The 16,747-nt window shown below is 34.8% G+C and overlaps 3 protein-coding genes across 3 annotated transcripts; 2 read left to right on the top strand and 1 right to left on the bottom strand.

Moving 5' to 3' along the window:
* Positions 1-1,402: 1,402 nt before the first annotated feature.
* LOC115441871 (protein obstructor-E-like) lies at positions 1,403-2,973 on the bottom strand. The gene is made up of 6 exons (XM_030166783.2): positions 2,751-2,973; positions 2,594-2,676; positions 2,387-2,507; positions 2,004-2,201; positions 1,794-1,869; positions 1,403-1,619 (listed from the first exon to the last, which is right to left on the bottom strand). Exons 1-6 carry the CDS (start codon positions 2,791-2,793, stop codon positions 1,481-1,483), a joined length of 660 nt encoding a protein of 219 aa, XP_030022643.1. The 5' UTR covers positions 2,794-2,973; the 3' UTR covers positions 1,403-1,480.
* A 1,568-nt stretch (positions 2,974-4,541) lies between these two features.
* On the top strand, positions 4,542-8,325 carry LOC115441847 (mucin-5AC-like). The gene is made up of 6 exons (XM_030166761.2): positions 4,542-4,800; positions 4,879-6,227; positions 6,321-6,441; positions 6,650-6,841; positions 7,361-7,430; positions 8,005-8,325. Exons 1-6 carry the CDS (start codon positions 4,749-4,751, stop codon positions 8,141-8,143), a joined length of 1,923 nt encoding a protein of 640 aa, XP_030022621.2. The 5' UTR covers positions 4,542-4,748; the 3' UTR covers positions 8,144-8,325.
* Positions 8,326-12,067: 3,742 nt separating this feature from the next.
* On the top strand, positions 12,068-13,972 carry LOC115441880. The gene is made up of 4 exons (XM_030166797.2): positions 12,068-12,285; positions 12,608-13,515; positions 13,602-13,722; positions 13,809-13,972. Exons 2-3 carry the CDS (start codon positions 13,038-13,040, stop codon positions 13,646-13,648), a joined length of 525 nt encoding a protein of 174 aa, XP_030022657.2. The 5' UTR covers positions 12,068-12,285; positions 12,608-13,037; the 3' UTR covers positions 13,649-13,722; positions 13,809-13,972.
* Positions 13,973-16,747: the final 2,775 nt, after the last annotated feature.

The following is a 16,747-nucleotide window of genomic DNA, read 5'->3' on the forward strand; positions in this document are numbered from 1 at the left end:
ACATTGCAATTAAAATTAAACAATGTTTCCGTATATTTCTTCATGTATTTATCTATCTTAACTAGCGATTTTAATAAGGCACCGACTCCAAAATTGGTATCGGGTATATACCTGTTTGGTAATATAATTTTTTGGTTTTGAGTGGTTTTCGAAGGCAGTTAATTTTGTTTTTTTTGTTTGTCTAAACACATTCGTTTTATCAAATAATATATAGAATTACTGTATTAAGACAAACAAAAAAAACAGATAAGACAGAAAAATCGTAATAAAAATCTTTGTAAACTATTTCGGTACGTGCATTTATTTCGAGAAATACTCTCTGATTCATGTTATCATGTGGTTTAGAAAGCGGGGTGTTCATACAGAACATATCATCATTATTAGACTCAGGACTTCCTAGGAGAATTATAATATACTAGCTTTTAGTCACGGCTTTGCCCGCGTGAAGGAGTTTTCCGGGATAAAAGTCCCGCTAAATATTTTCCCGTAATAGCCTATAACCTTCCTAAGGTCAACTATCTCCATACGAAACTTCATAAAAATTTGTTCAGTAGATTTTGAGTTAATCGACAACATACAGACAGACAGAAATGGCTCAGTACTTTGGTCACTATAGTGGCTTCCACATAAAAGACAAACAATCCTACAATACATCATTTTTGTCTAGCTCCAATGTACGCAGGCAGCGTACGTCAAGACAGCAATTTTTTTTCCGACTCACTTGATATGTGTCGTTATATTATGACCAAATTACACAAAATTATTATAAATTGTAGACTATTTGTTATTCTGATGTATAAACAATATTACTGTAAAGTTACATCCAAATCCGTTCAGTAGTCTTTTCGTGAAAAAGGAACAAACATACGTACATACATCCATCCTCACAAACTTTCGTATTTATAATATTAGTAGGTTATGGAAGGGAAATCCACTGTTAAACGTAGGCCTCCTCTAAAGTCTTTCAATTCGATTTGTGAAAAACGGCCTCCACCCAACGCCTTCCTATAAATGTATTTATTTAGTATTTTATGGGAAAATTTGAAAATGTCTACCGTACCAATTTTTTATTGATCGAATCGTTTTAAATTTGCATTACATATTAAAATGTTTGTCGCTAGGGTGAATTATTTGAGTACTTCGTCGGGGCAGGGAGAATGAAGTCAAACCCCGAGTTGAAATAAGTTTTAATATATTGACTAAATTAGTACAGCACAAGAAAAATAACAACAGTGCAGGCTCAAGCGTACGAATTGCGCCCGCGCGCTTCCACCCTGAGAGAGCACTATTTGGACGCTGAGGCAGCGAGGAGCGATGTGCGCGGGTGCAACCCGTAAGCTTCCCAGCGTAATTTTACTAGGACCTATTATTTGAGAGACATAATTTAACGAAAACTGCGAAGTAGGTAAGTAGTAGGAACAAGTTTATTAAAGAAAAATTGAACTATATAAACATATAACAATGTCTAAATGTGAAGTATTCAGTAGTTGCACTGCACTAGGTCGGCATCCCGACAGCGGCCGATCGACTCGTCGAAGGCGAGCCCCAAGTCGCAGGACAAGAACCGCGCACGGCCCTTGTCGCACGAGAAGAAGCTTGTGCAGTTGGGACTCGGGTAGCTGGTAGATAAATAATGTTAACATTAGTTACATAAATTGGCATTCGTTCACATTAGGGAACGTTATATGAAAGGCAGTTACAATTTCCAAATGGGATTACTTAAAATTCAGTAGCAGTCTAAATACGTTTTGAAGAAACAAAGTTTACAAAATGTGATTCGTTTTTCGTATTACCTGTAGTTCAGAACGATGTCGATAGGGTCGCCGTCAGCATCGATTGGGATTTCTGGGCACTTGAAGCCTAGGTATCCTGAAATTATAAAAATCAAACTTTGATACATTGCTGTCGTATGCCTAGATTTAAATTTACATCATTCCATCATTTTGTTTGTTTTAATCGTGGTTGAATTGTTTAATTTTCAATTTCATGATTAAGCGACATACGTTCAGCGTTGCAGGAAGGCACGCGGTCAGCCCAATCGCAGCGACCGATGTCGGGGTTGAAGGCGAGCCCGGCGGCGCACTTCATGTCGAACGCGACTCCAGCGACGCACATCTTGTACGGTGCGCAGTTGACGTCGGTAGCGGAGGGGTGCGGGTAGAAGCCATATTGTTGCGGGCATTCACCGCTCGGCTTGGGTTCTGGTAATTGTAAATTATGATATCGTACTAGACTGTAATAGTATACGACTGATCTATGGTGGGATGAAAAAAGACGTAATGCATAAACGCATTAACGTATTTTATTTCAACTATTTTGGTATTGTTGAAGATAATTTTTAATTTTTTTTTAAGAACAATTACTTGTAAAGAATTTTTTAACTTACGCTGGTATCTGCCTGCATCGCAGGGCATGTCTTCAGGGAAGCTGCAGGGATACTCAGGCCACTCGATGTTGGGATTATAGTTGAGACCGTCCGGGCACATCATCCGATGAGATTTGTGATCCTATATACGAAATATCACATTTTATGTTTCCCGACCTGACATTACCTGACATACATATAATATTGAGGAGTGTGCATTTCACTTACTCTGCATTCAACGTAGGTGTCGCAGCTCGAGTCGTATTTGAAGTAACCGTTTCTTCGAGGGCATTCCTGGTGCTGGGCGTAGCCTGCAATATTTTATGTAATCAATATACAATTATTTTAAATGTTATGAATCTATTAGAGGATATATAATACTTACTTGATGCTACGACTAGGGCAGCGATACTCAAGTAAAAAAACATTTTTAATGATGTTTTTTTGTTGTGTTTGTTATAATTTGCGTTGTCTGAATGATGTTTATGTGCTCTTGCTATTACACTTTATACCAAAGAGTGTCATCAATATCAAATAAATGTTGATTTGCTTAATGATAACATGAGAGAAATGTTGCGGTTATACATAATTATTTAACGGTGCTTGCCATTTTAACTAATTTCATTTCAATGTCGTTAAAAATAGGTATATCGTTAATAAAGATACAAGCAATTGTTAAAAGCATATTAATTGAAATTGCTTGAGGTATTTTCGCATTGTGGTTTGATTGCTTCATTAAAAATTTTGCAAGATTAAACGTACAAATGATCTTCCGAGTGTACCCGAAAAAACCGTGGTGAAATAATTATGTTTTGATATAGGTGATTTAGAATTCGCCTGATGTTTAACTCAAAGGCATAACTCCTCTACAGACCATAAACAATAAATATTCTTTTAAGTTAGCATTATATATTTATTTTTACACTTCGTAATCACATTTCATGCAGTGGGACTTATTTCCACAAGCATTCTCTCTCAGTTAACCTTTTAGTAGTGGAGAGATAAAAGGAAGTAGGTGCAAAATAAAACTATTTAACGGATTTTATCGCGGTTTTTATATTATTATTTTCTCCCGACGTTTCGAAAACTTTGCAGCCTTCATGGTCACGGCGGGACACATACGAAATCATTATAAAAATATAACTGTAAAAATGTGTATATAATTCTGAATTAATACGAAGGTATACAAATAAATAATAATTTATATAAACTAATATACATATATTATAAATACCTACATGCCTATATAACCGAACCTACATTATGAAAAGTCCAACTTATCAGGTTTTAATTGTTTTTTTATCATCCACAAATACTCGTATCTAATATATATATTCTATAAATTGTCAGTATGGCACAGCAAATGCCTGTGTCCATTTACCACCATTTGTCAATGGTCGCTTTTAGAGCGGATGCAAATATCCTACAACCAGCATTTTTATACAATATGGATATATTGCACAACTTTTGAGAAAATGCTACTCGTCACATAAATGTATAAGCCGACCAAATACAAAAGTCAGACTCTAATTTATCCCATTAAATGGTTAGAAACTGAGTTCTATCTTACGTTATCTTTTTAATATGATAACTTTTAAATAAAATATACTTTAAACTTTGAGAAAGCCCCTAAAATTTTGAACAACGTTATACTATCTAAATATCGTGAATAAATCACACAAATTGTGGAATGCCTTAAAATCAGTTCGTTCAAAAAAATATTTAAATGTAAGTATAAATGATAAATGTATGTATATATAGAAAAAATATATCGTTCCATAAAATAGCAATTTGGGTATAATAGTATTATTTATTAACATTTATCATCAATAATCATGCATATATGTATTCTTTGTATACTTATAGTAAAATTCTGCTCGTGTCATACAATTAATATCATTTCATGAAATGTTATAGCTTTACTTTAGTATTATGCACTGTAATACAAGAAGAGATACGGCGACGAAAATGTTGGCGCTACGCTTTCAATACAGTAGTATACAGTACTGTATTGAATATATCGATAATATTAAATTGTCATATTCAATATTAATATCTATTTGAATCGACCATCTTCAAAAGTCATTAGTTAGCCTGTATATTTTGTGTAACTTTTTCCGAATGCATTCAGTCCTAAAATTAGGATGCAAGAATAACATTATCAATATCATGAATTTATAAAAATAGACTAAATGTAATATCACCAAAATGTTAATGTATCTTAAAATTAAATATCAATTATCTAATGATCAATAAATGAGAATAAATAGGCAATCATCTAATAAACTAATAATAAGTACTTGTCGATAATAATTTAAAAGTGTCATCACAATAGCCTACATCGCAGTATGCTTTACGTGTCTAATGTGTGAACAACAGCAAAATGATGTTATTAATTAAATTATTTTTAATATTACTTCCACTAGTTAATTTTAGTAAGTGACACTCATTTTTATTTTGCTTTATTCCAAGCTATTGATATTAATATTACAACGAAGTTAAACTTTTTACAGCGAGGGCCGGAGATGGAAAGCAGGTACAATATGATGGGAATTCAAGTGTTCGAAACCAGCCTCCTAATGTAAACGACGAAGCAACTTCCACTAACAGCCCACTAACAAGTGATCGCATACTGGCTAATTCTTTGCCAGTTAGTAGAAACGTAAAAGCAGATTTTCCACGCAGTACAGAAAATTCGGCAACATCTTCCACAGGCACACCTACATCATCGGCTGCAACAGATCCTACTACATCCACATCAACTACTACTACAGAATCTATAAACACGAAATCCGCATCTTCTAGTTCTGCACCATCAAACGCAAACCTTACGTCATCGACAATTCCTGACTCTCAAATATCTTCTACTAGCGCTGCCCCATCTACATCTACAACTGGTGTTACGAACGCCGTACCTAGCGACAGTTCAACTCTTACAACACTCGCACCCACATCGCCCGTTACATACGTAACACCAGGTCCTTATCCCCAACAGCCGTATCCATATCAACCCCCCTATCCATATCCTCTACCATATTATCCGCCACAATATTATCCACCACCGCCCTACTATCCACCTTATTATCCTCCTTACTATCCCTATCCACCTATGAATTATACGCCACCTTATTACCCACAAACTACGCCTATTCCACCAACTTCCACCACGATTGCATCTTCAAGTACTACACCAGGCAATGATAATGTGACTGCAACTACTAGTCCCGTTATAACGTCTTCAACATCAGAATCAACTTCCACGACTGTCGCACCACCTGATGGATCTACAGCATCAACTGCTAGTACTGAAGTACTATCAAGCACAACGTCCACTAATGATGGATCAACTACAATAAACAGCACGCCAGCTAATAATGGATCTACTTCGACGAGCACAACTACTCCTTTACCACCGGGTATTTGCCAACCAGAACCTACAAGTACTACCCCAGCTAGTGATTCAACGAGTACTACTACTACTACTACTACTACTATACCACCAGGTATTTGCCCACCAGAACCTACAAGCTCTACCCCAGCCAGTAATGATTCTACATCAACAACTCCAACGAGTTCTACAACAAGCACTGAAACAACATTAAGCACTACACTAGCTAACGACAATTCAAGTTCATCAAGCACGACTTCTTCGTCTACTAATATGCCAGAAACCCCGACGACGCCACAAGCTTCAAGCACAACCGTAAGCCCCACTACAATGACTTCAGCAACTCCACCTGGCAGGACAACATCCCCGCCTGAATCGACAACACCCGAAACAGCGCAACCCACTTCAGATTGTGGAAAAACAAATAGTTTTAACTCAGTTCCTAACGAGTGCGACACTTACGTTGAATGCAAGGTAATTTTACCATTTAATTATTATTTAAAATATACGATAGATTATACTCAATTTGTTTCACTACAAATAAATAATTTCAATTTACAATTTCAGGATGGCGTATCCAAAAAGCACTATTGTCCCGATGGTCTAGTCTTTAAACCTTCTACGAAGTGGTCCGATTATCCGTGTGTTGCAATTTCCGAATATAAATGTACCAATGGATCTTTTAAGCGTATGTATTTATTTAAAACTTAAAAAATAACACTACAACAAAACAAAAATACTATGAACATCAAATATAAATTAGCAGATGGAGATTAAAAAAATAATAGAATAATCATCGCAAAATCTTAATTTCTATTACAGAATAGCATCCATGATTACTCATGTTTGTAATTTATATAATTTTTTTTTGTAAAGGGTTAATGTTTCTTTTTCAGAAAAAACCGTAGCTACAGATCTTTGCCCTCATAGAAATGGCTACTTCCTAAAGAAAGATAGTGACTGTAGTCAATATGTAGTATGCAAAGCAGGAAAGCCTACAATAATGAATTGTGCGCCGGGTTTAGTATTCAACATTAAAGAAGCTGCTTGTGACTGGCCAGCGAACGTGCCGAGCTGCAAGGCAGAGGGTGAGTAGCCTAAAAATGTTTTAATGTAAAAAAAATATGTCTCGAAAATCAGAGTTAATTTATATACTTATACTTATATATTTTAAATATATTTATGAGTTAATTTAAATATACAAAAGCCTTTTTGACTGCTTCGGTGGCGTAGTTGCAATGCGTACGCGGTATGATTACAACTTTGGAGTAGAGTGCATTTATGTAGTAAGCACACGTTTGTGTACTATAGTTTCTCCTGCGTACTTGGCTGATCTGCGTTGAGATTGGCCGCCGTGTCCAAAATTCAGCTAGGAAATTAAATATAAGTAGCGGTAATAAATTAAAGTACGTAAAGTTCTAGCGGTTATTAAACTGAATTTTACTGTCAAATCTACAATCAAAACGCATCAAGATTACTCGCCCCGGAAAACACAACAAGAAACATTATTGGAAATCACTCTTTACTCTGATTTTCTAGACTCAAATTATAATTAGCTACGGAATATTCAAATAATTTAATTCATAATTCCTAAAATTTATTTCCAGCATTCAAAGATTTCGAGTGTCCGGCTGTTGAGGCAGACGATTCTGATACTGATGAAATCTTTAAATACAGGTACGGTCTAAATTTATTTAATACTTAGAAAAAATATAATTTATTGAAAGAAACTATACACAAAAACAAAATTAAATAAAAAAACCGTTTACAACTTGAGAAATATGATAATTTTAAAACATTAGTCTTTTGTTGTTTGTTCGATTAGAATATTATGATCACTTCTTTACTTATTTTTCTCACAAAAATCAAATAATAAATGGTGTAAAAATTACGTTTTATGTAACAAAATGTTGTGATAAACGCAGTAAAATTCCAAGCAATGCTTAGTTTTCATTGTCAGCTTTCATTATTGTCATTACGTGTCGACGCGACATTGCATGCTCGCTTTAAACCTTGATTTAGACTCGCAAGTTCTCGCAATATCTTCCAGACGCATTTACACTATCGGCAATATTTAAATAATTCTATACACGTTCAACTGGCCACAAGTTCCACAAGCTTCAAGAATTGCAGAAATCAGCTTACCGTGATTGTTTATCCGGTAAAAATCGCTTGCGACAATCAACTTCTTTTACTAATTTTTATCTCGTTAAACAAAAATAATCTCAATGGCGTTATCTATTTGTTCCAGTTACAAGAAGAGCTGCAAAAAATATGTAGCGTGCCAGGGAGGATACCCTCGCTTATTGAGCTGTGACGTAGGACTTCATTTCAGCGAAAAGGAAGAAATGTGTGTCGATAAAAGCAAAGTGACGGATTGCGTAGACTAAAACAATCTTGCATTACAAACTTAAAGATCTATTTAATTAATTTATTAATGTATAAACGAATATTTAATTTATTTAATCATGTGTCAACTAAATTATTTAATTTATTAACAAACTATTTAATCTAAGTAATTGTAAATGTACGTTATAAAATGTTTTGGAAATAAACATAGTTTTAACCTTTACCACATACTTTCTTTTTAATGAATTAGAAAACATATGTGTTCCCAATAGATCAGTCATCAGGTACTTAGCTCTTAATATTAAAATTCCTCGACTAAAGTTGCTCACAATTATTATTTTTGTTAAAATATATTTCTATGCAGACTCGGGCTCACCGTTTTTTATTATCTTAACTAGCTTCCGCTCGCAGCTTCGCCCGCGTGGATTTCGGACTTCAAAAATGGAGCCGGTCGCGAACGTTCGAGAATGTTCGTTTTACGAAGCTACTCGCTAGGTGATTCGCTAGCCTCTGGGTGCCAAGCAAGCCGCCTGCCTGTGCGTTCGCGACCTTATATATATACAAAAGTAATCCTTATAGCATGATTCAGTATTCACGCATGATGGTTTATTATTAGCGTATTTCATGTATAACTTTGGTGTTTCTATACCGATTTCTATGATTCTTTTTATGGAATATTTAATAATGTTAACTTTTTTAATTAGGGATGACTGAGAGTGTTATAAACGTAAGAGTAGACAAATATAATGAGAAAGCTTCGAACTGCTAAGCTATCGGGAGTTACACGTGTTATTGTGAGTCAACCATAAAAGATAGACATATGCTGTCGTGGGATATTTTTTACATAATTTTAAGGAGAACATTTCCGTCATACATGATTTCTGTGTAGCTTTAACCATTAAGGTTGCACACGCGACGGAAGTTTAAAAAATGGAGTAACTTCTCCCGTTTTCCCAACATTTCCCCTCACTGCTCTGCTCCTATTAATTGTAGCGTGATGAAAAGTATACTATAACCAGCACAGGAGTATGACAAATAATTGTACCAAGTTTCGTTAAAATCCGTCGAGTAGTTTTTGTTTCTATAACGGTTATACAGACAGACAGACAAAAATTTTACTAATTGCATTTTTGGCATCAGTATCGATTCCTAATCACCCGCTGATAGTTATTTTGGAAATATATTTCATGTACAGAATTGACCTCTCTACAGATTTATTATAAGTATAGATAGATATATAATGTCTATTAACGTATAAAACTGCACATATTTGAGTACTAAAGTAATAGTTTTTGGTACTTTTCGTCAAATTATTATTGGTTAATATTACTATCACACTAATAAAATATTTTTGTTAATCAATCGTGCCTATTAGTTTGTTAGGAAAGAGAACGTCTTAATACAGTTATGAAATATAACACGTGTACATCCGTACTCCATCTTAATCCCCTTTTGACAAAGAATAAAAAAGCAGCATGTTTCTTTGTATTGTATGCCTCATTTTTTTGAAATGAGGTATCTAAACCACACAACGTGTGATTTGAAGACAATTAATGTTATCAAAAAAAAATGATAGACCCGTCCCTTAATATCAAATCGTTAAATCAAAAGAAATCATTTTTCTTACGTACATTAAAATAAACAAAAAATATTATATCAACCCTAACAAAAAGGTTAGCCCATAGGCTAACCGGGCTAACCTCTTCTGCCATAGGCAGAGAGTAGATTGATGCCGTTAGAAATGACATATTTGTTTTGATCCCATCACAGAACAAGAACAAGCATTGTTCTGAGGATCCCATAATATCCTATATTAGTGTATTATCTATGCATAATATGATGGATTGCAAATTAAACAATGTAACCTTTAAATGTAGTTTCATGTCATTATTAAGTAATTATTGTTTTTTTGCATAGTGATTTCTTATGTTTACGCAAATGTTAGACAAATAATTATTTTAAAGAATTTTATATTATAATTATCTCCCGACGTTTTGAAGACTTTGCAGCATTTATTTTCACAGGGGGACTGAGATGTTGGTCGTCCGTAAAGTCAAAGTTACAATATGTACCTACGTTTTACAATAATTATTATGCAATTATTATTTTTTTAGCTTTTTACAATCGGATTTGCACAGAATGAGCTCAATGTGTTAAAGTCTGGCCGGTCTTTTGAGTTCCGATTTAATTAAATGTAGAACAGGATCCCGAGCTTGTGCAACCTTTCAATCATCTTCTCTATTGAAATTCGAATATTTTTTAGTTTCAGTAGTATTACCAATCATCATTGGTAGGAATCGGTGTTCTTTGTAGATAATGATTGGAGCCTTCTTCAGAGTCTTCAGGAACTGCAGACTTTGGTTCAGAGGGTCTGTGGCTCTCGTCAGCTATACGTATAAGAGAGGTCACATCCAGATGGAGTTTTATTGTTAAATTGGACATGATTATGCCATCCAGTATAAATAGACTCTCTACTGTTCATTACCAATTTCGATATCTCGATCACTACAAACGACACCCTTGAATGGCCTGTGATATAAAACCTTGTAATTGACACTCACACCATTTATCCTGAAAGGGGACTCACTTTTCGACAGGTTAAAATGCTTTTTATGGAATAAATACAACGGTCTACGGAAATCTGGAAAACCGCACCTTACATTAAGATTTTGTGTATTCATTACACTGCTAAACAGATAAATTAAAAAAAACGCGTCGACTAAGAATTGTTATTTTTCTTTTTCTTATACAACTAAGTGACAAGATGAATAAGCCGGTCGCAAGGGGCGCCAGTGTCACGACTTTGATAATGTTTTGATATTGCTACACGGCGTATGGATAACTTATAAGTACTGGTTGGCACTGCGTTTTTCACCCTCAGATATTAGACCTGTTGTTAAGTTTTATAATGCGCACTAATTTCACTGGTAGTAATTTCTCATCAATCTTTAAGAAGAATTTATCAATCTAAACGTCTGAGCTATTAATAATTATATATTAAATATTGTTTTGTCTAAAATAACTAAGAGTCAGGATCTTCTTACACTTCACACCAAATCCTTATATTTGATAGATGTTTTAAAAATCCCGTACTTTTAACAAATATCGCAGCTTATCTTGTAATGATTGTCGTACGTAAAAATATCATTTTCTTTCTCGAAAACAATTTTAGCAGTAATCTTTATTACAAAAAAACAAAAACAAGAAAACGGGACTACAAGCACCGAATAAGGCCACCTCGTGATGTATTTATTTGTAATGAAGTTAAAAGTTTAAAGTGCGCATTAATTTAGCTAACTTACCAGCGGATGACAAGATGATTTTTTTTTTCAATTTCGCGGAAAAACGATGTTTACCACTATCACCCATCCTTAAGGGTATTGGGCGATTGTAATGGGTTACTGCGCTTACGAATTGCCCAGAAATAAAAAAAATATTTAGCGACTGGTGGGCTAGGTCTATAAGCCCTAAAATAGGTACGTCTCTCAGCAGCATGCCAATTGGCATATCGTTTGGCACAATGGGGATGAAAATTATCATCCAAAGGGTTTTGAAGCAGTCTGACATAATAATCGATGTTTACAAATAATAATATACTTCTAGGTCGAAAAGTTCTCAGCTTTTTAAGAAGTCTTTAAAACGAAATCACGCTGTAGCACAAAGCTGAGCTGGAATCCTTTTTTGTTTTGGTTTGTTTCTTTTCTCATTTAATTTCTTTTTATTTTTTAATTTAGTTCCTCTTCGTTATTTTTCTTAAATAATTTTTATTATAAACTATTAAAGAAAAATAAATTTTAATTTAATTACTAAAACGAAATAAATTATTTATTTCTATGGAGCTTAGTTTCAGGTTTCTTCATATTATTCCCCCAGGACCTCACATCTAAGCCAACCTCGTTACTACTACGGAACTATTAGTAAAAATCATCTCATGTATTGATGAACATAACCGTTATAGTTACTGTCTTTTCGACATTAATTAATCATTAAATTAAATAGCCATTACTTATCTAGATATTATTGATAAAGTGAAAAAAAAATACCTGGTGACAGTTAAATGTTTGATTTATAAGTCAGACCATCATACTGTGAATTCATTATCACTTGAGGCCTTGAAGCAACAACATTACTACCATGTTGGTCTCTACGCTAGTGTTGGTCATCTTACCACTTTTGCATAATGGTAAGTGGTATTAACTAGTGCTTCATATTACATTCAAATTATTTTTATTAGAACAAATATCCAATAAAACTGCTGTTGTCATTGATAATAATTGATAATAATATGATAATACCTACAATGACTTTTATAATTTTTATTTCGCTTTTTCTAAAATAATTGGTAATTACTGCTATTTTCTCCTTTGGTACTCAAAAATTTAAATTATATGTGAATATTCGAGGCATCTTCATTTATGAATATATTTTTTAATATAACTATATAACTACAATGGCTTTATTCTGTATAGCATAGTTCTATAACAAACCATCATTTAATTTTACAGCTCAAGCCCAACAGGGTAAATTTAGCGGTGACGCAGCAGTGATAACAGCCCCTCCGGAACTATCAACACCCCATATGGCAGCTTCACTGGATATTGCAAGAAATGTCTCAGCTGCATTTCCTTCCGATGTTGTTGTCCCTATTCATACTGCAACACAAGTGACTCCCTCTTATACTAACCCACCACCTACTTCAGCACCAAATAATGGACGAACTACTCAACCAACATCGGCGCAGTCTCAATACACAATGCCACCTTATATTCCCCCGTGTTGGACGCATCCGACTACAACGACAACAGTAAAGCCACGTTACACAACTACGCCATCTACGACACCTTACGTTCCCCCGTGTTGGACACATCCCACTACAACGACAACAGCGAAGCCTCATTATACAACTACGCCATCAACGACACCTTACGTTCCCCCATGTTGGACACATCCCACTACAACCACTACAACGACAACAGTGAAGCCTCGTTACACAACTACGCAATCGACGACACCTTACGTTCCCCCATGTTGGACACATCCCACTACAACCACTACAACGACAACAGCAAAGCCTCGTTACACAACTACGCAATCAACAACACCTTACGTTCCCCCGTGTTGGACACATCCCACTACGACGACAACGGTAAAGCCTCGTTACACAACTACGCAATCAACGACACCTTATGTTCCCCCGTGTTGGACACCCACGACCACGACGACTACCGCGAAGCCATCCGTAACCACACCATATGTTCCCCCCTGTTGGAACCAAAGATCACAGACCACAACCCAATCTACCCCAACAACTGGCCCAACCACCACAACGGAGCATGGACCACAATACGTCTGTGCACAAAGAAATCACTTCTATCCAATTCCGACCGAATGCAACACTTATATAGAATGCAAGGTAGGTCTATGCAATCTGTGATGTAAATAAATCAAAATATAAATATGTAATGACATGTTAGACTAAACATTTCGAATATTTTGCAGGACAATGTAGCCAGCAAGCAGATTTGCCCGGCGGGTCACGTATTTAAACCGGACGTACTTTGGCCAGCTAATCCCTGTGTTAGTTCCGCTGAATACAAGTGCACACATGGCTATGTGCTAGGTACGCACTAATGTATATAAAATAATTTTATCATAATCGTATTATCACTCGGACATTGTTGTAACATTGTTTTTTTTTTTTTACAGAGGATATCCCGACAAATATCTGCCCCGGGTCAAAATAAGAAACAAGTTTCTAAACTTTGAAAGGGCACAAACATGTCACTATCTGATATTTTAATTTTTAATGTATTTTTCTGTGTCAAAAATACATATATGTTTCTAATTTTAAAATATTGTTGTCATGAACCGAAAATAAAATAGCTAAATTTAACCTTACTAAACGGTAAATACATCTTAATTTTTATATTTTTATTTAAGTAGTCGTAAGATTGAATACCTACCTAATAAAATGTAATAGAATTAACCAGTTTTGTTTAATGTTTACAATTCCTGACAAGAATACTGTCCAATGATATTTTATTTGAAATATGGAAAGAATAGCAGAATTCAGACTGTCGTATGATACGGGAGAACTCAGTAATAAAAACTAACTCTGAAGTTGTTTGCGATGGATCAACTTCCACAATACCCTGTAATTCCTCACTATCCACCTTGGTCTCCGGCCGTCCACGGGGCTCGTTCTAAAGGTCCAAACTTCCAGAACGAAAACGTTGGAACCAAAAACGTGCTGTGTTTTCATTTGCGACACCAATGCCATACACGTCGTTAATCCTTCGAGCTGTTTCGCAGCACTGGTGCTACGGTGAAACTCATACTCGGTAACATAGCGATATTTCATGTTCTCCATTGTGCGATATAAAAGACGCCAAAGAAAAAACTAAGCAGGAAATAACAAATAAATTTTTTATACATATATGTACTATTTTCGGAACTCAAAAGTACCAGTCCAATGCATTTATAAATTTGAATTTGGAATTCTTAACCAAAGAGGAGATATTTCTGATTAAAGTGGCTAGTACGAAAAACGCCAATGTCATATTATGTAAACACCTAATGATTAGTTAAATTAAATTTCTACAATGCATAAACTGCCACCGATTCTGCATTGTACACTACTCAACAAAGTCTAGGGAACAAGAGAAAAAATATTGTTTATTTTAAATTCAATATTATTTTGTTACATGTATGTATATCAATAGCAGCATAATTGAATATTCATTTATATTTCGCAATATATAAAAGGCTTCTTAGTGAAAAATTAAAAAAGATTACATAAACCTAATATAGTGCTAGAACCAATAAAAACAAGTTCGTGAAAATTAAAAAAAAAAGTACTTATAGCATAAGTAAAATTAGTTAAAAAGAATATTCCTACCAAATTTTGGAATAATCTTTTAGACCTTCTAAAGCATAAGCGACGGCTCTACGTCGATGTGGCATACAGAATGAGGTTATCAATTATCGCCTGTGGAATGAGGCCCCATACTCTGGAAATTGTAAAGAAAGTTCTTCCGTGTTCAAATTTTGAGAAAGAACACTGAAAGCTCTTCTCCCGAGCAAATCTCGCGCATGCTGAATGGGATTGAGATCGACGGACTCAGCAGGCCCCTATAATATAGTGATATTGACCTCGCGGAACAAATTCATCGCCAACCTTACGGAGTGTGAACGTGCATTATCTTTCATGAACATTGATTTTGGCCGAGTCGCTGTCGATGAGAAATGACCATAGGGTACACAATCTCGTCGCGGTATTACTCCGCATTTAAATTGCCTCGTATCTACTAACTAACTACCAACTTCTTAAGGATTCTGGAATTGAATTTAGCGACCAGGAACTCGCCAAACACGTTTTCTCCTTGAATCGGGAAGAAATCCAAATTGAGACTCATCCGAAAACAGAACACGTGCATACTGTTTGTTGGTCCATCGCAAATATGTGTTAACTCACAATAAAAGACGCCCTAATACAAATTTATACGATTTTTGTCATATTATTTGTACGATATATATCCAATTATTATATTCAATAGAAAAATAACCCATTTATACTATATAAAGTTAACAATATCTATTGTAAACGTAAACTTTCCCTTATAATAATTTACAGTAGGGTTAATTGAAGAAAAAAGCGGCGATAGCCTAGTTGGGTGTGGAACGGACTGCCAAGTCGAATGTACGCAGGTTCAAATCCCAAGGGCACACACCTCCGACTTTCTAAAAAATCATGTGTGTATTCTTTGTGAATTTATCGTTCCCTTTAACGGTGATGGAAAACATCGTGAGGAAACCTGCACATCTGATAAGTTCTCTATAGGAAGTTCTCTATAGGTGTGTGAAGTCTACCAATCCGCACTAGGCCAGCGTGGTGGACTAAGGCCTAATCCCTCTCAGTAGTAGTGGAGGCCTGTGCTCAGCAGTGGGCAAGTATATAATACAGGGCTGATATTATTATTATTATTAATTGAAGCACATTAGGACGTATGTATCTTAAAAAAAGAAATGGTTATAAAAGTATTTTTTATTAAAACTTCTTTACACTTAAATTATAACCAAACGAGGAAGAAATAAAAAAACCTACCTATATCGATCGCCGCTACTGAGACAGGATAATTGTTTTATTATCTGTAATACAAATCATATAGATTCTATATGCACAATAGTATGTACAATAGTACTTAAGGAAAAAGAAAGTTTCATTAGTAAATAATTTAACCACAAACTATCGGTTGATATTTTTTTATTCAATCACATTAGTGACCCACATTCATCGAGCATAGAACGTATTTTAATTACCATGTCTATTAACCACATGTAAAATGATTTAATGACGTTCTCGCCAAACCACAATTTATAAGTTTACGTATGATTGGCTTTTTCTAGGCGGCTAATATGGTATCATTTTGCTTTTTACGCAAATTATAAATTTTAGTTACAAGAGTTTTTCTTTTATGATTAGATTCACAAAACCTAAAGAATAAATATGATATTCGCTTTTATAAACCCCTACGTGTGGGGGGATAAAAAAAGGGAACTATTAAATCACTGAATTAATTGTGATAAAATTCGATATGAAAATCGTTACTTTAAACCATGAAATAGTTTATGAACTTCCCTAACAA

Source organism: Manduca sexta, chromosome 28, assembly GCF_014839805.1.
Source record: "Manduca sexta isolate Smith_Timp_Sample1 chromosome 28, JHU_Msex_v1.0, whole genome shotgun sequence".
Classification (NCBI taxonomy): Eukaryota; Metazoa; Arthropoda; class Insecta; order Lepidoptera; family Sphingidae; genus Manduca; species Manduca sexta.

Excerpts from the sequence above, each read along its gene's own strand:
- LOC115441880 (XM_030166797.2), top strand. The coding sequence starts at position 13,038 with ATGTTGGACACATCCCACTACAACCACTACAACGACAACAGTGAAGCC. Across the intron at positions 13,516-13,601 it reads ACACTTATATAGAATGCAAG|GACAATGTAGCCAGCAAGCA; the intron begins GTAGGTCTATGC and ends AATATTTTGCAG.
- LOC115441847 (XM_030166761.2), top strand. The coding sequence starts at position 4,749 with ATGATGTTATTAATTAAATTATTTTTAATATTACTTCCACTAGTTAAT. Across the intron at positions 6,842-7,360 it reads GCCGAGCTGCAAGGCAGAGG|CATTCAAAGATTTCGAGTGT; the intron begins GTGAGTAGCCTA and ends ATTTATTTCCAG. Across the intron at positions 7,431-8,004 it reads GATGAAATCTTTAAATACAG|TTACAAGAAGAGCTGCAAAA; the intron begins GTACGGTCTAAA and ends TATTTGTTCCAG.
- LOC115441871 (XM_030166783.2), bottom strand. The coding sequence starts at position 2,793 with ATGTTTTTTTACTTGAGTATCGCTGCCCTAGTCGTAGCATCAA. Across the intron at positions 2,508-2,593 it reads ACACCTACGTTGAATGCAGA|GATCACAAATCTCATCGGAT; the intron begins GTAAGTGAAATG and ends TTTCGTATATAG. Across the intron at positions 1,870-2,003 it reads GCCTTCCTGCAACGCTGAAC|GATACCTAGGCTTCAAGTGC; the intron begins GTATGTCGCTTA and ends TTATAATTTCAG.